General features: G+C 25.7%; 3 protein-coding genes and 1 long non-coding RNA gene across 6 annotated transcripts in view; 2 read left to right on the top strand and 2 right to left on the bottom strand.

The window, feature by feature from the left end:
- LOC123273887 (histone deacetylase 5) overlaps positions 1-17,230 on the bottom strand; it is a 132,521-nt gene extending 115,291 nt beyond the window's left edge. For 2 of the 3 annotated variants that reach the window (XM_044741410.1, XM_044741421.1), the window contains exons 1-2: positions 16,952-17,230; positions 13,566-13,739 (exon numbers count right to left, since the gene is read on the bottom strand). In XM_044741410.1, the coding sequence (XP_044597345.1) occupies positions 13,566-13,608 (43 nt within the window). In that variant the 5' untranslated portion in view covers positions 13,609-13,739; positions 16,952-17,230. The remainder of the gene's footprint in view (positions 1-13,565; positions 13,740-16,951) is intronic. The other variant, XM_044741416.1, reaches the window with a different exon arrangement.
- Positions 17,231-19,732: 2,502 nt separating this feature from the next.
- Positions 19,733-20,014, top strand: LOC123274018. Its single transcript, XR_006511428.1, has 2 exons — positions 19,733-19,772; positions 19,924-20,014. It is a non-coding gene; the product is annotated as an uncharacterized LOC123274018 (long non-coding RNA).
- Positions 20,015-21,505: 1,491 nt separating this feature from the next.
- Positions 21,506-22,989, top strand: LOC123274009. The gene is made up of 2 exons (XM_044741513.1): positions 21,506-21,761; positions 22,445-22,989. The coding sequence occupies exon 2, from the start codon at positions 22,451-22,453 to the stop codon at positions 22,910-22,912; it is 462 nt and encodes a 153-aa protein (XP_044597448.1). The 5' UTR covers positions 21,506-21,761; positions 22,445-22,450; the 3' UTR covers positions 22,913-22,989.
- Positions 22,758-27,254, bottom strand: LOC123273999 (transmembrane protein 222). Its single transcript, XM_044741503.1, has 5 exons — positions 26,994-27,254; positions 25,815-26,025; positions 25,574-25,704; positions 25,339-25,484; positions 22,758-22,898 (listed from the first exon to the last, which is right to left on the bottom strand). Exons 1-4 carry the CDS (start codon positions 27,122-27,124, stop codon positions 25,406-25,408), a joined length of 552 nt encoding a protein of 183 aa, XP_044597438.1. The 5' UTR covers positions 27,125-27,254; the 3' UTR covers positions 22,758-22,898; positions 25,339-25,405.
- Positions 27,255-27,330: the final 76 nt, after the last annotated feature.

The raw sequence follows: 27,330 nt of genomic DNA, 5'->3' as shown, positions 1-27,330 counted from the left end.
AGTTTAGGACCCCACAGGGATGACGGCTAGTCGCCCTGAGGGGGGGACGGGGTGTTATTGGGAAACTAGTTAGTATTTTGTAGACCGCGTTTTTGAGTTTCAACCGTGAATACCGTCGTGTATGTTTGGATAGAAAGTTTCTATTGTATTAGTGTATATTGCTTATATTGTTTCTTGATTTTGAACCGCGAATATGTGTGAAAAGAGTGTTCTAATGTATTGTTTATATTGTTTAATTTGATTATATTGTTTATATCGTTTATTAACATGATCAGGCCAATAAAGAGGTTTCCTTTTTCTTTGATTTATTTAAAATGAAGTGTTTTTTTTATATTTTGTTATTGATAATAAGATCCCCGTTTATGACCCTGGACTCCGGCGAGCAAATTTCGAGCCGGGGATTAATTAGAATAGTTTTATTTGAAAACGTGGACGTTACAAATGACCCAACTACACAGTAAAAAATTTTGCGTCATTGCGTCAAAAAACTTAGTGTTAAAAATTTTTGTGTTGAATATTTAACACTTTTATGTGTAAATTTAACAAAAAAGTGTTAAATATTTAACATAAAAATTTTTAACCCAGAATTTTTTGACGCAATGATGCAAAATTTTTTACTACCTTAATAATAACTATAGAATAAAACAGAAAGAAAAATATTCTACCCTTTTGTTATTTCGAGTGACTGATTGTTGTATATAGTATTATTATTAAAAACATTTACTTGATTGAACATGTTATATTTGTTGTAATCTGTAAATAAAATTTTCTTATAATGTAAAATTGAATAGCAAATTGCTAATAAATAAAGATGATTATTATTATTATTATTATTATTATTATTATTATTATTATTTTATTACATAAAATAATAATAATAATAAGAATAATAATGATTGTGTCTATTTGAACGAATATGTTTACAAAAATAGAATTGAGTATTCAGGCTATGATCAAATAAAATATAAATAACAATAAAGATTAATACACAACAATCCGGAAACATTGTCTTTTAGAAGAAACGACTTCACATACTTTAACAATGCCAAGAAACATATGTCAACTGGTACAGAACAAGCCGGACACCTAATGCGTGTCAAATCATTTGAAATCACTTACGGCTTGTAATTAATCGTAAATATAAAACAAACATACTAAAATAAATTTCTATTTATAAAAAAAATACTTGATTGATTTTTTAAATTAATTTGAGTACAATCAACCCAACAATTTAAATTCGCGTAATTATTTTAATTTTCACTAATTTGCGGAAAATAATAAGCAATAAGAGCAGCATTATATAAAATATATTTAATGTGACGGAATAAAATTAGAATTTGGGTCGTATATATGTCAAATATAGTTTTCCTAAAGTTTTATTTCAAACAATAAATAAATAAATAATTTATCTGATTTATTTTACTTAGGCTTGCGTAATTTAGTAGCTATTTATCCTTGAAAATATTTTAAAACAACTTTATAAATAGAAAAAATGAAGGAAATGGTAACAAACATATTAACGATTTCTCTTATATGAGTCGTTAACTTCAGGATGACCACAGTTACATTTAACTTGGTTAAATCTATTTTAGTGAACAGCTCTCACAATTTATTCTGAGCAAAGGAATGTTTATTGCCCGTATAAATCCTCTAATTTAAAATACATGAAAGTATTGAAGTTAATCATTGATCTAAACTCGCGAAAAACGGACTACGATTCATTCATACGGTTAAAATTAAGGCGCGCTATTCAAATTTCTAGTTAATTATATCAAATTCCACATATTTACGGGGTATTCTATGCTAAATCGACTGCTTTTGAACTCGACCCCTTTAGATTTAGCTGAAACTTTATCATTTTTTTCTACCTTTTGAAAAACATTGTTGAGAATTTTTTCAAATTTTTTTGTCCAACCCAAAAAAAGTTATAAATTTTTCAAAAAAATGGCTTTTTTATTTTCAAATAGCCATAACTTTTTTTGATATTGATCTTTGGGTATCTTTTTTTTAAAAAAATTTTTGTTTTTGAATGAACTTTTCGAAAAAATACACAAAAAAATTAAATATGATCAATTCTATAAAATAATCGGTTTTTTTGAGCAAAATCGTTATTTTTTCAAAGTTGGTCACTTTTTTTTTTAATTTTTTTTTCTCAAAAAAAACTTCAATCAATTTGACAACTATTCCCGCGCAGCCCGGACAGGGCTGATTTTTTTTATTTTTTTTAAATTAAAAAAAAAAAAATTTTTTTATTTTAGAAAATTTTACAATTTTTTTTTTTTTCAATATCAAGTAAAATAAAATAAAAAAATATTAATAATTTTTTTTTATACGACACTTTGTCATTTTATAATAGACGTCACTGCAGATAGCGCTTCTCTTATTAAGTACTTTTCAGCTTCAATTATATGAAAGTATTTACTCTTCATTGCCTGACAAATGTACAAACCAAAAACAAAATGCGCATGTATTAAGAATTAATTCTGCAGAACATTAACTGTATCTATCGAAGTACGTTTAAAAATTAAATCAACTTGTGATTATTGGTCGTGATTACCAAATGACTAGTCACGAAAGCTGCAAAGGTTTTCCATAAATATACAATGATCTAGCGATAAAATTAGACCAATGTTGGAACTCTGATTTATTTTCTTAACTATTAAATTTGTTTTTCTAATACCGCTCACTTAATTTCAGTTTAAAGACTTAGTTGCGTTACATTACTTAGTACAAAAAAAAATTTCCTTCTTTATTACAGTCTGGCTTCCTTAAGAACAAACGGAAGTGGATTTAACGTTCAAGGACAAAATGATACAAATATATACGATACACCCACGGTAAAGCAATAAATGTCATTTAAAGAAGCCAAGATTATTTTATAAATGTTGTGTATATTACGAAGGCTAAAATTTTATTATACTCAATGTAAATGTACTGTAATAATTGCTGAATAAAATCTTTTGTCGTCAAAGTAGCGATTTTTTTTTTTTTCTATTTATTTTATAATATTGTGAATTTATTTATAGGTTTTGTTAAATTGCAGTAATGAAATACGTAAAGTGTAATTGAATAATTATGTATTATAAAATTTATCGCCTAGACAATTAGTTAAGCCGCAAGCCAAGTCTAGACTTTTAAGACCTATGACTTTCATAATTAGTTGTCTTAGTGCTGTATGCTAGATTCATTTACATGTCACAATCAATTGTCGGTATGGCAATTTGCCGAATAATTGAATTGTGTGTTTATTACTATGCTTTCGCTTTCGAATTAAGACGCATAGAATGAAACCGGGGAAAAAAAAATGGAATTTCATTCTTAAATTTGTATTTTTAAACAAATATGACTTTGTAATTAATTTATCAAAAAAGCAATGAAATTTTTTTTGTAATGATGCATGAAATTTTTTTTTGCTAGTAAATAGTTGAGAAAAAACAAAATTTTGTTAAAAAGTAACATTTTTTAAACCAGTCAACTATTTAATATCTATATTATTAAGAGAATAAAAAAAATTTTGTGAGCAGTGTACTTATGTGATAAAATGGGTTTTTATAGTTAAATTTGGTATCATTAGAAAGGTCTTAATCTGGATTTGTGCCTTTTCAAGGTTTTATATCATTCTTACCAATAGTCACTTTATGATGATGAGTATTTGGGCTGCATTCGAAAATGTTCTATCTCTAGATATATAATCAAGAAATAACCTTGTATCTTGTGAACTATTGACATTTTCAAAGATATAAGCTCATCCCGATGTTACACACATCAAAACCTTTCATTTGAGTACCCACATCAATTTTTCATATATTTATATATATTATATATATGAATGTATGAAAAATATATCAAAATGCATGTGGGTACTCAAATGAAAGCTCTTGATGAGTGTAACATTGGGATGAGCTTATATTTTTAAAAACGTCAATATTTAAGAAGGTACATTGCAATTTAACAGATATCTTGTGAATTATTGAAATTTTTAAAGATATAAGCTAACCCCAATATTACATTCATCAAGACCTTTCATTTGAGTACCCACATCAATTTTTCATATATTTATATATATTATATATATGAATATATATAATATATGAAAAATATATAAAAATGCATGTGGGTACTCAAATGAAAGCTCTTGATGAACATAACATCAGGATGAGCTTATATCTTTAAAAACGTCAATAGTTAAGAAACTACAGTGCAATTTAACAGATATCTTGTGAATTATTGACATTTTTAAAGATATAAGCTCATCCTGATATTACACTGATCAAAACCTTTCATTTGAATACCCACATCAATTTTTCATATATTTATATATATATTATATATATGTATATATGAAAAATATATCAAAATGCATGTGGGTACTCAATTGAAAGCTCTTGATGAGTGTAACATCTGGATGAGCTTATATCTTTAAAAACATCAATAGTTAAAGAAGCACAATGTAATTTAACAAAAGTCATTATTTAATAAAGAAAAATTTTATTTATTTATAGTTCACAAGTCACGGCGGTCACATAGTGACTGCAAGGTTGCTAGTACTAATTATTATTAATTATGTAAATAAAAAACCAATCCACTAAAATATAACACTATATGTATAAAAATTGTCAAAAATATTTAATTTAACAAATAAAATATTAAATATATTTTAAAACCGAAAAAAAAGAATAAATTACACACGAATTAATCGATATTGAAAGATGTAATTAATAAAGCAAACACAACGCGCAGTGATTGATAAAATTAATTACTATCTCCGATAATCAATAATGAATGTCAATAAATACATAATTAAATGTAAATATAATTAAAATTGAATATAACATAAAATGAAATTAATTTCGATTGAAACAATAGACATCAAACATCAGCTAATTTAGGTGCCAACAGATTTAAAAAAAGTCCTGCTCGATTAATCACCGCGATTTGGACTTTTTACAGTGGCTTCTATTTGGTAAACCCTCAACATCATAATTAATTATGCATAGCGTTATAGTTTAAGCGTCAAGAAATTCGTGAGAGAAGCAAATACAGAGGTACGAGGCGTTTGAGCATTTGCTAAACTCTTGGAAGTGGTTTATTTTGAAAGCTTGGCACGACACTTTCGATTAATTATAGTCTTTGGGTATTTAGTGTCTTATATCTCTTAACGGTAGACCAGTTCTTCCCATTAGATATTAAACAATATATTTTACTCGGCAAAATGCCGAATCGTGGGAGTTCTGTGAGTTCTCAAATTATATCCGCTGAAAAGTACTATATGAGCATGTATTACAGCACATAACATGTGTAAGATATTGCATCAGCTTTTTAACAGTAGCTGAATTCCATCCCACTTGATTTTAAAATTAAAAGTCGCTCGTTTACTACAAAATCCTCTTCTCACTCAATAAACAAATTTATTTTCCCACCCAATTCCTTTCTAGTCTGTTTTGGCAGTGACAGGATCGTCTTGCTCTTCATTCATGTGAAAATACGTAAACAAAAATCCTAATTTTATCACAACTACGTCTTAAATGAGCGTTAGAGCCCCGACATAAGTTTCTTCACTCCACTCGGTCTTTTCTAGTCCCACGTTAGTTTTTTTTTTTATTTTTTATCAAGTTTTTTATTTATTTATTTTCACTCTCTCATACTTTTATTTATGTTTATTTACGTCACTGCTGATCTTTATTAATAAATCTAATACAAATCACCAGAATTGTATTTTTGTTTATAAATATAATACCAGTTGTATAACATTTCTTACGTTCTAGTCAATATTGGCAGAATCAACCGGTTCTATTCATTCATGCTAAAACCTGCCAGCTAATATGATGAGGAGCTTTTGTCTAATTTGGTCGGTTACACGCTCACCAAGACACTTTTCATGCAAATAGATGTATTTTAGCAGCGGACATAATTATCTGTATGTACATGCTGATGATGCTTGAAAAAAGGAACAAAAATAGTGCAGAAAAAAGTGACAAACATATGGCTGCCACACGACCCGGCGACTTGCCCAATCCACAACACTATTTCATTCATATTATTATCTCGTCTAAATTCAGAATTTTTTGGTCTCGGGTAAACTAAGTATTTTTTTTTTTTTTACAATTTATATCTGTTAAAAATTCATTTTATTTTTTTGTTTGAAGACCGACAAATTGAGGCAATTTTTTAAAATAATTAGAAAATCAAACGCGCTTTGCGCGCTTCTTTCAAAATATTTATTATCGACAATTTAATTAATCAATATTTTTACAAATTTTACTCATTAATATTTAACCGTTGCCATGGTAACCGTTGCTATGATAAACATTGCCAAAAAAGGTCACCATAGCAACGAAAAGCGACAACAATGAAAACGTCACATCAACTTTTTAATAAAGTTATGATTATTTTTATGGAAAAAATTCGCCATAGCAACCGTTACCATAGCATCGGTTACCATAGCATCGGTTACCATAGCAACAGTTACCATAGCAACGGTTACTATGGCGATGATTACCATAGCAACGGTTACTATGGCGACGGTTACCATAGTAACGATTACCATGGCAATGAAAAGCGACAACAATGAAAAAGTCACATCAACTTTTTACTAAAGGATTTCAAACGTAAAAAAATGATTATTAGTAAATTGTCTTTTACATTCAATAGAATAATAAACATTTTTAGTAGATTTCATAGAAATCTAACTATTGCATTGGTCTTCATGAAGGAATTTTCAAAAAATTTTGCTTTATTCCAACTTAACTCGACGAGCGGAGTCAGAAAATACGTATGGTTTAAAAGTTTATATATGTATGTATATATGTTTATATATATATATATATATATATATATATATATATATATGTATGTATATATGTTTATATATATATATATTTCCCATGAAAAAAAAATATATTTTGAATATATCTAAAATATATTTGAAATATATAAAATATATATAAAAATCGGCCAAAAATTAGTTATTAAAAGTATATTTTTTATGGATTTCGAAATATATTTTTTTTATCATGGAGGATTTCAGATATAATGCGGTTTGTTACGACGATACCGTCGCCAATTTACAACGTATCTTTACTAAACTCAACATACTTATTCTACAGATAGATACCGAAGTCAAATTCGAAGATGAGCTTAATCGGTCAAGTAATTTAGAAATGCCGGGATTTAAAAATTTTCAAAATCATAAAAATTCATATTTCTTCACTTTCTTACTTGAATAACTTTTGAATGATATAACTTATTGAATCTCCGTAAATTGCATCAGAAAGCTATTTAAATAAGCTTCAATTTGAATACCATATCATATGTGTAGTCCCAAAATTATATCCTATTCCGCTATGCCAATTATGAAATTTGCTATTGCATTCATTTTATAAAATTTTCATTTTATTTTTTTCATTAGAAAACTTTTATTGTAATGATTATAATAAAAATCATACGTTAAAATTCAATTGTAATTTTGATTTATAAGTAATAAAGTGAAATCTACTTCAATTTCGGCTGCCAAATGGTCTTTGTTTTTTATTGTTCCAAGAAAATAAACTTAATAGTCTGAAAAATTCTAAGAGTTCTTTTTATTGGCGAATTATTAATTATCTCAGAGTATAAATTGGTAAGTGTAAAAAAATAAAATTCGTAAATAAGTTAATTAAATTTTATCACCATATATTTAGCAAGAGGCATTTAAAAAATTTTATGGTTAAATAAATTTTATATATAATTTTATGAGTGTTAATATTATTACATGATACATTAATTACATGTATTTTTAAATACTTTTTACACTGTAGTATTTAAAACGCCTAAATGCCACTTGTTGATGACAAGTGACAAGTAATAATAACCGTCAAAACATTAATTAATAGTGTGCAAGGTAATTTGTTACGGTAATAATTGACTATGACATAAAAAAAAAATTTTATTTTGCTTTGCTTCCGATCATTAGTACCGCAATAAATTTACGCTACATTAAAAAAATATAAACAAAAATAAATTTATAAGAAATTAATTTTTTTAAAAATTTCCAGTCTTATACGAATGATTTATGACTTTTTAAAGGCCTTGAGTTCCAGTAAATAGATCAAAATATTATTCAAATTAAAATCATTGTTCAATTATGTGATTTTATTACAATTATAAATGTGTCGCGGTCATCAGCAGCAAAATGATTAGTATGTATTAACGAGACATTAGTCATTCACATTACGTCTATTGAGCTATTAAATATGTAATAGACATTAGACTGACATGGCAATGCCTAAAAATAGTTTAACAATAAACGAAAGTCACGTCATACATTATCCATACGAATATATCCACTTGCATAATTAAATAGACCCATATCAATGTATATTATGTATTATAATACTATCATTAACTCGCTTAAATCTCTCTATTCTGGATTTAATGTCTTCGAAGCTCTTGAATAATTATTTAATCCTAAAAATTACACGTAATAGCACTTTAGATTGCCTAATAATTTAATTTATATTAGGACCGTTTTTTAAATGTCAAAACCGTGGCTTAATGGGTCTAATTTTGATAAGTGTCGCATATACACAGAAAAAAAATCTAACTTGACTTAAGAGAAAAATTCTTGAACCAAGAATATAATTTTAAAAAAGGTAATTGTCTAGAATCAAGACGAAAAATTCTTGAATTAAGTAAAATTTCCTTAAATCAAGATAAATTTTCTTAAATCAAGAATTCTTCTACTCAAACCAAGAATATTGAGCTCTTCAAAAATATATACTTGATTCAAGAACATTTTTAACTTCCCGCTAAGAAAATTGAAAATTTTCAAAAATCGGGAAGTTATTGGTTTTACCCCATTTTTCGAAAATCGAGTTTTCATCAGATCTCGACGTTTTGAGGTCCTAGGAAGCTTTCCTGACTATTCCCGGGAGGGTGTCACTATGTCTGTATGTATGTGTGTGTGTGTGTGTGTGTGTGTGTGTGTGTGTGTGTGTGTGTGTGTGTGTGTGTGTGTGTGTGTGTGTGTGTAAGTATGTAAACCTCTTATAACTTTTGAACGGTTGAACCGATTTCATCGCGGTTGGTGCCATTCGAAAGGGCTTTGCCAAACTTAGATTTCCTGTTAATTTGAACCGATTCGGACCGATAGATTTTGAGAAATTTGGAGAAATCTAAAAAAAAGTAGGAAAAAAAATTTTTTCTGAAGTGGTTTTTTTGGGATAACTTTTAAACGGCTCAACCGATCGATTCCAAAAACTAATCAGCTCTCAACCTTGAAAAACCACGTCGATCGCCGCCAATCCGGTCAAAATCGGTTGATTCGTTCGAGAGATATCGTGAACGAAAGAAAACCGAAAAAAGTGCTTTTTCAGAGTTACTCCGAAATTTCTAGTTTGACCAATTGAAACTTAGAAATTATTTATAAGGCTTAAAAAACTACGTAGAATGCCGCCAACCGCGTAAAAATCGGTTCATTCATTCAAAAGTTATTGCGGTATGAACATTCAAAAAATAGTGTTCTATGAAACTTCTATCAGACTTTTGAGCTCAAAGAGCTCAAAAGCATAGAAAAGGTATCTTTTTGAGCTCGGAGAGCTTAAAACAATACACAGATTGTACTTTTGAGCTCGAAGAGCTCAAAAAAGCGGCCAGGTACTAACGGAATTAGCGGGAAGTTGCAGGGATGGCCTTTAGGGTCAACCGTTTTCCTAATTTTTTTTTCTGTGTATTAATTTAACAATTGTAACTATTGTTTTTAGCAGATTTCATAGAAATCCAACTATTGCAATGGTCTTTACGATAGAAATTTTAAAAATTTTGATATATTTCGACTTAGTTCATCAAACTGATTCAGAAAATACATATGGTTCAAAAGTTCATGTATATATGGGATATAACGCGACTTGTCAGGACGATAATGTCTACAATTAGCAACGGATCTCCACCAAACTCAACATACTTATTCCACAGCTAGATACTGAGGTCATGTTCGAAGATGAGCTTAATCGGTCAAGTAATATATTAATAAATATTATTTATTAATATTATAGTATTTATTAATAAATATAAAATAATTGATTATTTATTTAATCTTGATGTTTGATCATTAACTGTTAATCAATGTGCTTATCTTTATATTATTAATCTTCAAACTCTTAGTAAACCTTCATGATATAGCTTCTTTTTAACTTAAATTTTCTTACCTGTCTTTATTGTAACATCAAAGATTCTAAAAATTGTTAGTTAATTAATTATAAATTAAATTTTTATACTCAATCATAATTTTCTATAAAGCCAATATTATCTATTCTAAAAAATATTCTTATGTAAAACATTCTAAATGTTTATAGGTTAAACTGCACAATAATGTAAAAATTCTATTGTACACAGAAAAAAAAAAATTTCTTGACTGGAGAATAAAATTCTTGGCTCAAGTAAATTTTCGGGTGCCCGAAGGAAGACCGAAGTTGTCTTGGCCGAAGTAAAAATTTTTCTTGAAATTCTATTCTTGGTGGAAGTAATTTTTCTTAATGCAAATTTTCATAAATACTTGATACAATAAATTTTTATATTGGATCAAGATTTTTAGATACTTTAGGGAAGCAACGCCACCTACTTCAGCTGAGAAAAAAATTTTCTCACCTTGAGAAAATTTTTCTCGAATATTTGATACCCATTTTAGATTATTTTAGCACGCAATTATACATATTGAATGAAAGAAAATGGTTCAATATTATTTGATCTTCCCATTTGACATGTTCGTCAATAAAAATATTAATGAAAATTTATTATCGAAATATTTAATTTTTTGGAGCAAGAGAAAAATTTTCTCAAGACAAGAAAATTTACTTCTGTCAAGAACTTAATTTTTTGGAGCAAGAGAAAAATTTTCTCAAAACAAGAAAATTTTCTTGATTTAAATAAATTATCTTGGATCAAGAAACGTATTTCTTGAAGCGAGAGAATTAATTTTGTTGGGATAAGTGAAATTTCTTGTGTCAAAAATAAAATTTTTTTTTCGCCCAAGAAAATAATTAGCAAGAAAAATATTTTCTTGGTTCAAGTGAACCATTCTTTCTGTGTATATTTTCTCTTTACCATTCGGCACCTACTTTGGCATAATTTGTTAATAAACTAAAACTAAACTAAACTAATTTATAAATGCCAGAATTTCAAAATTTTCGAAATCATTGTAATTCATATTTCTTCACTTTCTTACTCAAATAATTTCCCCATGGGATAACTTATTGAAGCTCTGTAAATTTTATCTGGAAGTTCTTTAAATAAGCTTCAATTTGAGTACCATATCATGTGTGTAATCTCAAAATTATATCCTATTCCGCTATGCCAATTGTGAAATTTGCTGTTGCACTGTTTTTTTTTTTTTTTTTTATACAATCCTAGTAGTTTTTTTTTCTATTCATCATAAAATCTAATTTCATTTCGGCTGCCAAATGACCTTTTTTATTTTACAGAATATTAATTTCTTTAATGCATCCGGCAAAACTATTTTAATAAAATAATTAACAAAAATTAATCAGACAAATTATTTATCACCTGTTTATATTTGATAACTTTACTGAAATAGTTACGAAAATGTTTATAAAGTCTGGACGTTAATTAACGACACATCCATAATAGATAAGCACATGAATAAAAATACTTGAAATTTAACAACCAAGACATTTGAATTCAATCCTCATGAATAAATAATAACTGTCTATAATGTAAAAATAGAAACTGATTAAAAATCGGCAAAGTTTTTTTAAACAAAGCAATATTTTTTTAAATAATAAAATAGTCTCGACGTCCCGAGTAAAAATGAAATTATTATTTTTTACGAAAAAATAATAAATTTTTTTCGACCGCCGAACCACCGCTGAACGACCGCCGCACCAATGCTAAAGCATAGCTACAATTTTACAAAAAATGGCTTCATAATTAATTTATCACGCAATAATTAATTAATAAATAACCCGACTAGAAATTTTAATGTAAGACCTATTGTACAACCTCCTTCTATTCAAATGACTAATATTCAAACAAAAAAATTTTTTTGATTCAGACTGAAGTGAATTATTGATTTTTTGTAGTCGTATATTGTTGATGTAGATTTTTAATTTCATCCTCGGGTTGCACAGAAGCGACGAGCCGATCGAAATACCCTGAAAAAATTTTGAAGATTTACTGCGATGGGAATCGAACCTGGGTCGTCTGCGTGGAAGTCTCGAACATTACCAACTGCGCTGCAAGTCGTAGTTAACTGAGAGAATTTGGTTTAGCTATTTGAATGATCAACAAATATTTTATTTCAATGTATACCACCAAACGGCGGTCGTTCGGCAGTGGTTCGGCGGTCGAACAAAATTTATTAAAAGTTGACAATTTTAAATTCGTCACAGCTGTGGTGCGGCGGTGGTTCGGCGAATTGATAAATTTTAACCTGTCACGGCGGTGGTGCGGCGGTGCTTCGGCAACCATAAAAAAATTCAAATGATCACATTCATAGTGCGGCGATGCTTCGGCGGCACTTCGGCGATTAAAATGCCGTACAGCGGTGTTTCGGCGGTAGTGCAGCGAACCCACTTTTACTTAAACAGTCGCGGCTATGGTGCCGGCGGTGCTTCGGCGATTAAAATGCCGTGCAGCGGTGATGCGGCTAAATTCTGTTTTTACTCGGGGTATATTCATGAATTTTTAATGAAAATTCGGGGATTTTTTAACTTATAAATTACAAATTTATCAGTTAACCTAAAATGTTTAACTATTTTTACCCGGATTTTTATTTAAATTTTCGCTGTCTGATTTTCGGACGCTTAAATCAATCTTCGATTTATTAAAAATAACTATCGGGAAAGTGCCGGTGTATGTGGTATTGTAAGTACTTGGATATACGGTAGACTATATATTTATCTATCTATATGGATTTATATAGATGCATACATATATAGAGAGAAAAAGGGAGCCAATGAGAGGGAAGGAGAGATAACGTATTACTAACATGTACCAAAGTGCATAATCTATAAATACGCAAATTATGCGGATGGCAAGTAAAGTATCAGGCGCGGTCATGTGGGGAAGGGTGTGAATTGTAAATGTGAAGCCCATCAACTATAATATACTAACGCACCCCAAGCAAAGCGATATGTCTATTTCTAGAGACAGCGTATCCGGAATGCCCTCAAGTTACAATAACAAAAAATAAACTTCCTTATTTTAACTTGTTACTTTTTTTTCCTATAATTGAGTTAGTGGTTCCCAGGATATTTAAATTTGTTTCTAAATTTTCCTTGGAAATGAAATTTAAAATTTTTTTTTGCTTTTTCTTTAATTGCAAATCTTGTAGGGTTTGATTTTAATTTGAAAAAATTTTTTAATTTGAAAATATTTCAAAAAAATGTACCTAAAATTTTTCTAAAATTAAATAAATGCAAAAAAAAAATTTTAATGCCTAAAAATGATAAAATTAATATTTGAGTAAACTTATGAATATTCATGAAATAAATAACGCCTTATTAATAAATATTTAAAATATTCATAAGATAAAGTAAACATAAAATTGTTAATATAATTTAAATATTTACCATTAACAGGATTGATGTCTGCTGGCGGTGGCTCACTGGACATATTCTCACAATTACCTCAAATGTCCATCATACACTGCATTTACCACCTGCCCCCCCAACCCCCTGGCGACCCGGTACGCCCCCAACACTAGCTACACAGTCTTCCTTATTGGTCACATGCGTGCACACGCGCTAAAATGAAACAGAGAACACAAAAAAAAATGATTTTAAATAACATTAAATGACAATCATTGCATGAATGAATGCATAATTAAATATTCATTTATAAATTATGACAACAGTGGATTATATATTTATGTATTACTAATTATTAATATATTTGCTTATAAATTCGTGTTATGATGTAATTTCATATTTATACGTCTATAAATAATATTTGCGTCTTTCAATGGAATTATTATTACTTATTACCAATTAAAAGTGTCCTGATTGATTTATTATTATATTCGGAGTATCCAAATTTATTTAACTTTTTTTTATTGTTATTTTTTAAAATTAACTTGAACTTTAAATATAATTTTCTTTTTTATGTAACTGACGTGACTTGTGAACTATGAATAAATAAGATTTTGCTTTATTAAATAATGACTTTTGTTAAATTGCACTGTACTTTTTTAATTATTGACATTTTTAAAGATATATACTCATTCCGATGTTACACTCATCAAGAGCTTTCATTTGAGTACCCACATGCATTTTTGATATATTTTTCATATATACATTTATATAATATATATAAATATATGAAAAATTGATATGGGTACTCAAATGAAAGGTCTTGATGAGTGTAACATCGGAATGAGCTTATATCTTTAAAAATGTCAATAATTCACAAGATATCTGTTAAATTGCACTGTACGTTCATAACTATTGACATTTTTAAAGATATAAGCTCATCCCGATGTTACACTCATCAAGAGCTTTCATTTGAGTACCCGCATGCATTTTTATATATTTTTCATATATACATATATATAATATATATAAATATATGAAAAATTGATGTGGGTACTCAAATGAAAGGTCTTTATGAATGTAACATCTGGATGAGCTTATATCTTTAAAAATGTCAATAGTTCACGAGATACAAGGTCATTTCTTAATAATGTATCTAGAGATAGAGGATTTTCGAATGCAGCCTAAATACTCATCATCATAAATTGACTATTGGTGATAATGATATGAAACCTTGAAAAGGCACAACTCCAGGTCAAGACTTTTCCAACGATCCCAAATTTAACCATAAAAACCCATTTTATCATATAAATACACTGACCTCTCTTAATAATATGAATATCGAGGAATTTTAAAAGAATTCAAAGGACTTGTAGAAATTTTTATTTAAGTTTTTGAAATATTTTAGAGTGTCAAGAGAATTTCTGATGGAAAATGAACTAAAGGTCAAAGGGTAAGTATTTATCAATACATTTCTGTAATGTTTAATCGATTTTAATTGCTAACTATAAATTTATTAATTAAAGTACTCTATTAAAAATAAATCTAAATCAAAATTAATTACTAACTTTTGAAATTTATTTAAACAGATCATTTTCCTTATAAATTTTATAGCTCACATTTTTTTTCTACTGCGAACGAATTAATTTTTTATGTGTGATAAAATATTCAGTGCCTCGAAGAGTTTATGTAATAATTACCATCTATTGAAAATTCAATATTAGGTTCTAAGAAACATGTAAGCAAATGTACAGTGTAAATTAAAAAGATGAGACACGTGTTGGATTTTCCCGATGATACATCAGGGTTCCACTTGGCACAGATGGGACTAGAAATGCTTGTCACTTTCAGGTATATATATTAAAATACGCGTCTGATATTGATCTATCTAGCTTTGACTCTTTTAATAAATAAAATAAATATATATTCAAAATTATATAAAATAAAAAAAAACTTCATTGAATAATTAAATTAACAGTAGCAGGATGACCTACTTTCAAAGAAAGATTACTATGTTTCTTAAAATAGAATTTAGTTGTTACTTTTCAGTTTAACAATATCAGAATTTTACTTTTTGAAACATAAAATATATTGAATGCAATTTTATAGCATTGTTATTTTATTAAAAATAACTTTTAATTGACAGCAATGACTATTGGCTTTTTTTTATTTTATTGCAACAGTCGATAAATTTTTTTATAAAAATTGATCCAATTATAAATAAATTAAATAATATTTCAATTTAAAAAATATTTGTTTTTTTTATACCATTAAAGTTTGATATCACTTGACAATTTAGTAATTTCATTTAAAAAAACAAAATTGTTCCGAAAAATTATTTTTAAAAAATTGCATTGCTAGTTTTTTAAAATTTCTACAAGTCAATTTTTTTATCATAATTTATTTCTTAAAATAAAAAATTCTTCAAATTGGTCAAAATCTGCTAAATTAATTTTAATGTTTTTTTTTTTATGAAAATTAATTTAGCATATTTTATAATTTTAAGAATTTTTTCAACAAATAAATTATGTTAAAAAAAATGAGAAAAAAAAATTGACGTTTAGTAAATTAAAAATGCAATTTTTTAGAAATAATTTTTCGGAGCAAATTTATTTAAAAAAAAAAAAATTAAAAAATGGTCAAGCGACTGTTAATTTTAATGCGATTTTTTTTTTTTTTTAGAGACTGACAGTATTTTTTTAGCTAGTAAAATAAAAATGAATTAAAAATTTACTTGATACAAAAAAAAATGAATTAATCTATTAAATAAATGACATTAAAGTTAGCTGTCACGACCAATTTTTAATTTTATTTAAAAATTGAATTAATTTAAAAAAATTATTTCAAAAAAATTTCATTTTTAATTTTTTTAAATTTCTACGATAATTTTTTTTCTAATTTTTTTAGCCGTAATTTATTTGTTAACAAAAATTCTAGAAAATATTAAATATCGTATGAAAATTAAGTTAGCCGACATTTAAAAATTAAAAAGAATTTTTTTATTGAAAAAATGACTACAAAAAAAAGAAAAAAAAATTGTCATTTGTTAAAAACTTGAAAAACTGTAAGTGCAATTTTTAAAAAATATTTTTTCGTTCTTATTTAATTATAAAAAAAAATCAAAAAATTGAAAATGTCGGCTAACTTTAGTATAAAAAAAAATCAATTAACTAAAAAATGTGATCAAGCAATCACTAGCTCCAATAATAATATATAAAAAAAAAAAAAAAAAAAACATTCCACTATCTTGATTTTTATTTCTTCCAAGCAAGTCTCGAGGTCAATTTATTTCGTTCTGAAATCATAACAAAAAAATCCACAAATAAAATTCTACTCCCGTATTTATAAATAACTACGCACAAATATTAGTAAAATAATTAAAAAATAGAATCCTAAAATAAAAATAAGTATAAAATATATTTTATTACCTCACTACTAATCACCTTGAGTAAATGGCGCGAAATACCAAAACACTTGATGATAATAGTGATTAAAACTTGACACAATTAAAACCCAGCACGAACTTTAACCATCTAATGACTCGGAATTTAATAATTATTATAAGTTACTGTAATAAGGTATTTAATTAGGACGAATATAAAACAAAATCCTCCGACGCCGAGTATGTACAACAGTCACGAAAACAATGTGACTGCAGCGCCACCTCGCGGCGACATTTAAAACTAACGCGCTAACCAAATCCGATTATGCCTCGGCAAGAATGAGCTGATAAAGTTGAGTTATTTTAGATATTTATTTATATTTTAATACGCATGCGTTTATTAATATTTTTATTCATTATTTATTACACTCATAAATATCTATCGATATATATCGACATTTTTATTATTATTATCCTTGATAATAAAATAATTATAAAAAAAAACTCCTAGAAGCAATTAAAATCTAATCTTATCTTAAACACTTTTTTATTTTTAACAAAACTTTAATCGGCGGCTAATTGAGTTTTAAGTATTAAAAAATTAATTATTTGACTTGCGTAGTGAAATTCAATATAAAAAATTACATTTTTAATTAATTAATTAATTTTTTCATTTTAATTTTTAATTTTTTAATCACTTTTTGCTTTAAACTGTTTCTGATTTGACTAGAATCGATAAAAACTATCGATTGTTTTTTTTTAAATCGATTTGAATTTTTTTTTTCTATTTGTGATTACTAAAAATTATTTTACTTTCTAAATTTTTAATTAAATTGTGTTATTAATTATTTTACACTTTTATTTTTAAGAAAAAATTGAGAATTTTTAATTATTTTTTTAAAAAATAATTTTAATTTTCGATTCGATAATCGACTGTCAGTACAATCGAATCAACTCCCGCAAATATTTCGATAATGACTAAATAATTTGCTTTTAAGTAAAAAAATGTCAATTTTAGAGTTAAGAATTAATGAAAATAAATTTAGAAGATATTTAATAATTTTACGAATTTTTTTTTTAAATAAATTATCGCAAAAAAAATGAAAATTAATGAAAATAAAGTTAGCCGACATCTAAAAATTCATATGATTTTTTTTATTAAATAATTATTACAAAAAAATGAAAAAAAAAATTTTTTCATTTATTAAAAACTTCAAAAACTATCAGTGCAATTTAAAAAAAAAAAATTTTAGTTACAAATTAATAAATTACTTATTAAGTAATCTATATCTATATATATATATAGGAGACTTTCTATAGATATAGATAGTCACTCATCACGATATCTCTGGAACTATAAGACCTAGAGACTTGAAATTTGGCAGGAATATTCCTTTTGCCAAGTAGAGGTCAGCTAAGAACGGATTTCACGAAATTCCACCCACAAGGGGGGTTGCGGGGGTGTTCACGAAAAAAAATTCATATTTTTCAATTATGGCTTTTAATAGTTCAAAACTTGGTCAGAATGTTTCAAATTACATTTATAAATTTTTTAAAAACGAATTCTGTGACATTCCACCCCCCTGGCGTGCCCGTGCGTGGGCGTCAAATTAAGAAAAAATTCGTAAATTTCAATCTATAGCTATTAATACTTTGAAACATGGCCAGAATGCTTTTTGGCGTTTTGAGGTGTTAAAAATAAATTTCAATAAATTCTCACAAATCATGTCCGTGCGTGGGCGTAAAATTAAAAGAAATTGTACCTTTTAATCTATAGCAGCTAAAGGATTGAAACTTGGCCAGATTGATTTTTTTGGAGTTTTTGAGCTGTAAAGAATGAATTTTATGAAATGCCACCCTCACAAATCCTTGCGTGGGCGTTAATTAAAAAATTATAAAATTCAATTCCTAAAGGATAATAAGAAGGCATTAAATATAAAAAAAATTAAAAATTTTTATATAAGGTAAAAGCCCTAATAGATGATCATGTACCATTATATGATCACTCTATGTATTTGTATACCTATATTTGTGAATATAGATATACAAATACATGTATATTGTACGCCACGCGAAGCGGGCGGGTAACGGCTAGTTACCAATACGCTTCATCTTCAACTTAAAGCGAGATGAACATGTCTCGCCTTATTCGCTATGAGTGTGACTGCAGCGCCAGTCAAAATATGAACTACGGGAGGCTGTCAGAGTATGTTTTTATACGTATGTCAATAGCAAGAAACATAAAAATAAATAAATTTTATAAATAATTGTAAAAAAGTTATAAAAATATGTGACAATTTTATACACCGATAGAAGGATTTGTTTGTTAATGAATATTTTTTAACTGTTAGCAAATATTTATTTAAAATCAAAAGCAAAAATAGCATTTTCTTTTGACACTTTTTATAATCCTATAGCTGGAATACATGATAATAATTCAATTCACTAAATAAATTAACCTTTTAATATTTATAAATACAAAAGATAATTATGAGCTATGATACAATTCGGTATTTTACAATAAACGTTATTATAATGTAATATAATTAATACAAATAATTTATAAAAATGATTTTTGTTTATAAGAAATCTTCATATCATATGATATTACAAGCAAAACAAATTCACTCAACAAAATATTTATTAACTGTTAATAAATATTCGTTAACTATTAATAAATAGTTATTAACTATTAATAAATGTACTTTCCTACCAAATAAATATTTATTGAATGTTAAAAAATATTTATTAAAGTTTAATAAATTAAATAATTGTCTTCAAATAAATTAAATTATTAATAGTTAATAAATCCTTTTATCAGTGTAATAATTGCAGTTTTGTTTTTTAGTTAAACGAATCAACAACAAGTACGTATAATGATAAAAAATAAAAAAGAATGCAGTAAATATTTCTGCTGGTATTTTTTAAGACACAACAACTCTGGTGTCTCATTTTTTTTTAATTTATTAAAATTAAAACAAAATAAATACTTCCACGTGTACTTGCTTATAATTTTAGGAATAATAGCCTCCCGTAACTCCGAAAGTAACCACTGCGAACGCTTCAGTCGATTTCATTTCCCCTACCATGGCTTCACTCAGAGCGAATAGACGTGAACTGGGATGGCTCTCGATAAAGAGTCGTCGAATTTATTTTACTTTTATAAATTATTAGAAATTGGTAAACCTAGTTATTTGCGAGAATTATTTCAAGAAGACCTTACTGTAAGACGCTCTGAGAGACTAGCACTTAAGAAAAATAATATCCTCTTTAAATTCCCGAATTTCAATACCACTCATTATGAATCTTCTTTCGTAATTACAGTTATACGATTATGGGAAAAACTACCAGAGGATATTATAAATTCATCAAACTTGGAGGTTTTCAAAAATAAAATTTTTGATTATTTATGTAATCTTGATGTTTGATCATAAACTGTTTAATGTTTCTACCTTCGTTTTATTAATCTTCAAACTTTAGTAAACTTTCATTATATAGCTTCTTATAATTTAAAGTTACCTACCTTTCTTTATAGTAACATCAAAGATTCTTAAAATTGTTAGTTAATTCATTACAAATTAAATTTTTATACTCATCATAACGTATTATATATCATTATCACCTATCTAAAAATATTATTATGTAAAATATTCTAAATGTTTATAAGTTAAACTGCACAATAATGTAAAATTGTATGTATATTTATACTCTTTGCCATTCGGCAACTGCCTTGGCATAATTTATTGATAAACTAAATTAAGCAAAATAAAAAAATTAAAAATGTCGGCTAACTTTATTATTATTGAAAATTAAGTTAACCGACATTCAAAAATTTTTTATTATTTTTATAATTAAAAATTAGAACTAAAAAAATGAAAATTAATTCAGCAGATATTTAATAACTTTTAGAAGTTATGTTAACAAAACAAATTACGGCAAAAAAATAAGAAAAAAAAATTGACATGTAGAAAATTTTAAAAATAAAAAATGCAATTTTTTAAAAAATAACTTTTTAGAATTAATTTAATTATTAAATAAAATTAAAAATTGATCAAGTGACAGCTAACTTGAATGTCATAATAAAAAACTATTTTTTAAAAATTCCACAGGTGAAAATTTTTGTTTCAATTTTTTAAAAATTATCTTTCAATAAAATAAATTATAAAAATTTTCCAAAGGCTAATTTATTTTCATCAAAAAAAAAATTGACATGTAGAAATTTTAAAAACTAAAAAATGCAATTTTTTAAAAGTAATTTTTCTGAACAAATTTGTTTGTTAAAAAAATTTTTAAAATTTTCTAGTGATTGCTAATTTTAATATCATTAAGAACTAAAATCATAAAAAATAAATAGTTTATAAATAAAAAAATGTAAGAAATAATTATTAAAATTGTATAAATTATGACTCACGTTGTGATACTATTAAACTGAAGTTAACTGATATAAGAATTTTTTTTTAAATTTCATAGCAGTGAAATTATTATAAATAAAAATTTGACGTGTGAAAATTAATTAAAATTTATAAGTGAAAATTTTTAAAGGCATTTGTTATATTGTAATTAATTTGTTACAAAAGTTTTTAAAATTAACAGCTAACTTCAGTATCGTGATATTAATTTTTAACCTTTAAAATTACTCATGTGTTATATATTTATAAACGATTACAAATACTAGAGATATGGTATGAGAACAACGCACGAGTGTCAGCTGTTTAGTTTTATTTTGTCATATTGTGACAAATTAATTAATACTTGTCCAAAACACTCACACAAGTAATTAATTTCGTTTAAATTAATTCAAACCTCAAGTGTGATGTCATTGTGATAAAATATTTTTTATTGGTCTATATTTCCAAGTAAGTTTATTTTTATTACTAAATAAACAATTGTGTAGATCATTTATATTTATTTAACATTCTTTGCACTTTGTTTATGTATTTTTAAAAAAATATTTTTATCTATATTGTTTTTAATTTTGTTATTCTATTTTTAACCTCAAGTGTTTGGAGCTAAATTGTAATTTTCTAAAATTACAGTAAGGAAAAATAAAATTATATTATTCTCAATAAATATTCAGTGATTTAACAAAGACATTTACAATAATTATTAAAATCATTTTTTTTTTTTTTATAAATAAATCATTAATAAATCACTTTAGCAGCTCCATATATTATTAAATCAATTGGAGTTTATCTAAAGATTATAAATAATGTTTTCTTTATAATTAAAAAATTATCTTATTAAAATAAATTAAAAAAAAATATTTTAACCTGATTAAATTTACAATTTAATTATAAAAATTATGGCAAAAAAAAATTGGTGTAAAAATTTTTAAAAATAAAAAATACAATTTTTTTAAAATAATTTTTTTGATAAATAAAATTAAAAAATTGTTAAGTGACTGCTAACTTTAATGTCATATTTAATTATTAAATTTTTTTGTTGTATAATTTGAATAAATATTCAAATTTTAAATATTAAATAAAAATTCTTATAATAAATATTTAACATTTATTAATGGAATTATTTTATTAAACAGTTTAAAATGTCGTGGTTTTTCGGAAAGAAAAAGAACAAAGAATCGCCAACAGAGTCAACGGAGGAGATATCATCACCGTCAAGTCAAAATGACGATTATATAATAATTGAAAAGCAGGCAAATCCATTTGCACTGGGTCCAGAAGGTGTTAGTAATATTCCATCAGGATCAGGAGGACTTTACCCGACCTTGGGTGGTGATCGTGGTGTGAACCTTCCAATCGTTCCTCCTCTACCTGGAGCAAGATCATCGGCTTTAGCTGATCAAAATGCACTAGGTGATACTCAAGCTTATTTAAGTGTGATTCCATTTGAATTGAATAAAGAGTTAGATAGAGACATTGAGTTAGATAGGCTTCGTGTTGACGAGATTGCTAATTTTATTACCCGTATTATGAGTCAAGATTATCAGTATGATTTTAGCGTTGAGAAAGGTGTCATTAATGAAATGGACGCTGCAACAGAATGAGGCATTATTATAAATAAATTTTTTTTTTTTATATTATTTACTGGAACTTTATTAAAAATACTACGGCTGCCCAATTTTAAAACTCAGTAACTGCAAAATTTTTATACCTGATTTTTTTTCAATATTGCTGCATTTCTTATAACTTTTAGACCTTAATTTCAAGTAATTTTTCTTAAAAATATTTATATTCAAGTATTTTCTATTCATAAATCAAACTTTTTATCAATTTGGCGCGTAAACTTTTTTTTTAATAAGAAAAATTTTTTTAAATCTTAAAATTGTCAATTACTTTTTTTTTTTAAATTGGGCAGCCGACTATGAAATATTTTTTAATTAGTTTATTAAGAATATTTGATATTTAACTTGGCCATAAATGATGCGATTTTAAATTATTAAAATTGTAAAAATAGATTTATAACTTTTTCACAATAAATTTTAAATCAAGGTAATAAAAAAAATTATTGAAATTATTATCTGTAAATTTATGTTGTGTGTTATGCTGCTAAATCAAAATTAGATAAAAAATTGTGTCATCGATAGTAATTTAGTTATTAGGATAATAATGAGATTGTTAATCTGCTTAAATTATACGTAATGATGTAATAATAAATTATATGCAATATTGTAAAATTGTAAAATATCACTCGCGGTCACCTGGTGAACAATTATTTTTATAATAAACTTATAAACATATAATTTTGTTTGGTAATTATTTACAAGTGGGATTCACCCTATTTTTACAGACTTGAGGTTTTCAAGAATAAAATTTTTGACTATTTGTTCAATCTAGATGTATCAATAGAGTTTTATAAATATCTTGGAGATTGTAAGAGAAATCATAATTATAGTTAGTTTATATAATTGCAATCAGAGTCCTTTAATGACTGTAAAATTGTTTTTATCAATATTTTTGAATTTTGTAATTAAATGTATTTTTATTTTTGCTTGCTATTTGGCCATCAGACTTTTAGTAGATTTCATAGAAATCTAACTATTGCATTGGTCCTCATGACGGAACTTTTAGAAAATTTTGCTATATTTCGACTCAGCTCGTCAAGCGGATTCAGAAAATGCATATGTTTCAAAAGTTTATTTATGTATGTATATATATACGATATAATCGGCATTGTCTCTTTTCTAACTCTCGTAATTCTATAGGGATCTCAATAAAACGTAAAATAATTATTCTTAGGACGATTTCCGAAGTTAAGTTCTAAGATGAGCCAAATCTGTCAATTAGTTTAGAAATGAGAGCAATTCAAAAATTTTCAAAAATCGAAAAAAATTTTTACTTTTACCTTATTTCCGTGCAATAACTATGGAACGCGACATCCTATCGGATTTCTGTAAATTGCATTTGAAAGCTTATTTAATAAGCTTCAATTTGTGTACTTATTTATTTCTCCAAATTAAATAGTTTAGGAATAATGGCAATTCAAAAATTTTCAAAAATCGCAAAAATTTTCACTTTTACCGTATTTTCGTGCAATTACAATTGAACGCGATATCATCAAAATTCTATAAACGGTATCTGAAAGCTTATTAAATAAGCTTTAATTTGTGTACCTCATTATCAGTCTAGGCCAAAAATCACCTACTTTCTCAGACAGATATAATGAAATTTTACTTTTGCATTCATTTTGACGTCATTGTTGTTTAATCAGACAGAAATTTATTTTTTTTTTTTTTCGTATGCAACCCTAGTAGTATTTTTATTATTCATCATGAAATCTACTTCCATTTCGGCTGCCGAATGGCCTTTTTTTTTATTTTTGGCCATAACCAGGAGGAAAATAAACATTTTTTAATTTTTTTTTTTTTTATTCTGTTTGTTTTTACGGTGTATTTATGATAAAGAATGTCGTGAAAGAAAAAAATAAAGATTTCAATAGCTTTTTTGTCTTAAAAAGTTGGAAAAAATTTTGGCTCATGTTTTTGGATAAAATTTCTATTTTATCTTTTTTTGATTTTTTTTTTTGAAAAATACATAAAAAAACGAATAATTAGAAAAAAAAGTAGTATATCACAATTTTCTAAAAAATTTATAAATTTTCTTGAAAATTTGTAAAATTTGTTAAAATTGTAATAATCAACTTTTTTTTTTAATTGTTCATTTTTTTATTTATTTATCAAAATAAAAATACATCAATAAGATCAAATAAAAATTTCGTTAAAAAAATTGAAAATTAAAATAGTGAACCCCACTTGTAAATAATTACCTTTTATTTTTACTCTGACGTACAATAACAACTTTTGATGTGAAAGTTTGTGTTGATTGAAAATAGTTAAATAACAATTGATGCTCTTCTAGATTTTAAAACTAAATGCATTTAAAATTAAAAAGCTCTCTAAATTTTAGTTATAGTTTTGTAAATGCTGGATTAATTGTTAAGTAATTAACAATTAAATAAACCGTAAATACTTACATATATTTTCATAAGTTATTATTGTTAATGAAAAATCAATATAATTTTTTATTTCCATAAAAATTCCTTAAAAGATGATGAAAAATATTGTTATAATTGTTATGATTATAACAAAAGGCAACCACGTCTTAACAAATCCTAAGAAGCTTAAAAAATAAAGTAATGTTAAACTTTATAAATATTCATTATTTATTATATGTAATACTTTGAATAAATTAAAAAAATATTTATTTACCCAACATATTTTCCTTTAATTAACATGAAAAATGCTAGCTTCACCATATTCCAATTACTTGAATTGTCGTAATTCATTAAATTTAAAGCTGTTGCTACATGCGAATGGCAATTATCACAAAATAAATTGTGCTAAAATTATATATATATATATATATATATATATATATATTTTATTAAATAATTTAATAATAGTCATAAAGTTTTATTGCAAAGTTTAAAATAAAAAAAATAATTTATACCATTTTTTTCTTATAAATATCACTAGCTTCTGAAACAGCAGCATCCCATCCAGCTAGACCACCACGTGCTCGTGAATAATCTAATTGCCAGTATTTTGTTGGTTTTCCAAACGCCATATTATCTTCAGAAACATGATATGGTCCAGCAAAATCACGAATTACACCAGCTGAAGTTGCTACTCCCATATGACCAATGAATGGAAAAAAATATCTAAAAAAAAAACGAATTTCTATCAATTATTTGAGATTAAATAAATAAAAATTCTTTTATAAAAATTAATAACTCTCAAAAAAAATTAATTATGAGCAATAATACTGGAATTAGCTGACAATTATCAATTTTTTTAATTTTTATACTAAAGTTAGCCGCAATTTTTAATTATTAAATTAGAATTAAATAATATTTTTTTAAAATTGCACTTATAGTTTTTTAAATTTTTTCATGATATTAAAGTTAACTATCACTTAATAATTTTTTAATTTTTCTAACAAAAAAATTTAAACAAATGCATTTTTAATTTATTAAATTTTCTAAATGTTAATTTTTTTTATGCAGTAATTGTTTATTAAAGAAATTATTAAAATTATTAAATATCTGCTAAATTAATTGTCATAAGTTTTTTACAAATGATAATTTTTTTAAAATTATTTTTTCAATAAAAAAAATTCTAAAAATTTTTAGAAGTCGACTTAATTAATTTATTTCATTTTAGCCGACGTTTTTAATTTCTTAATTTTTTATCCATCAATTAAATTATAACAAAAACATATTTTTTAAGAATTGCACTTAAAATTTTTGACAAATTAAATTTTTTTTTTTTTTAAATTATAAAAATTTTTAAATACCGGCTAACTTAATTTTCATATTTTTTTATTAATTTTTTGATAATACTAAAGTTAGCCGACGTTTTTAATTTTTTTTTAATAATTAAATTAAAACAAAAAAATATTTTTTTAAAATTGCACTTATTCAGTTTTTGAAGTTTTTTACAAGTGAAATTTTTTTTTTATTTTTTTGTAATAATTTTTTCAATAAAAAAAAATTCTAAAAATTTTCAATTGTCAGCTAACTTAATTTTCATAATTTTTTTCCACAATAATTTTATAGTAAGAAAAATTCTAAAAATATGTCTGCCTGTCAACTTCAGTGTCATTTATGAAAAAAATAAAAATACACACGTCAGAAAAGGTATTGGAGTCCACACGATACAGAATGGAAATTTTTTTCTCGCTGGTTCAATAACAAGATCTATAATAGAGGAGGTACTAGAAGTATTTGTGGATCTCGCCAAATAATCGCTGTCTCTCATTTTATTTATTTATTTATTTTATTTAATTTGACAGTTGCCACGTGCTGTCAAATATTTGTAAATAAACTCCAAAAATGCACACAACACTTTTTTAACCTCACAACACTGCAATGTACAGTTACTGTCAAAGCTCCGAATTCAAATGGACACACACTATATTACGTGTATATAAACATGTACATAGATTCATATCAGCTGATTTGTGT

The sequence above is a fragment of the Cotesia glomerata genome, linkage group LG1 (assembly GCF_020080835.1).
Source record: "Cotesia glomerata isolate CgM1 linkage group LG1, MPM_Cglom_v2.3, whole genome shotgun sequence".
In the NCBI taxonomy this organism is placed as follows: Eukaryota; Metazoa; Arthropoda; class Insecta; order Hymenoptera; family Braconidae; genus Cotesia; species Cotesia glomerata.
This window is presented reverse-complemented; position numbering and strand designations above follow the sequence as displayed.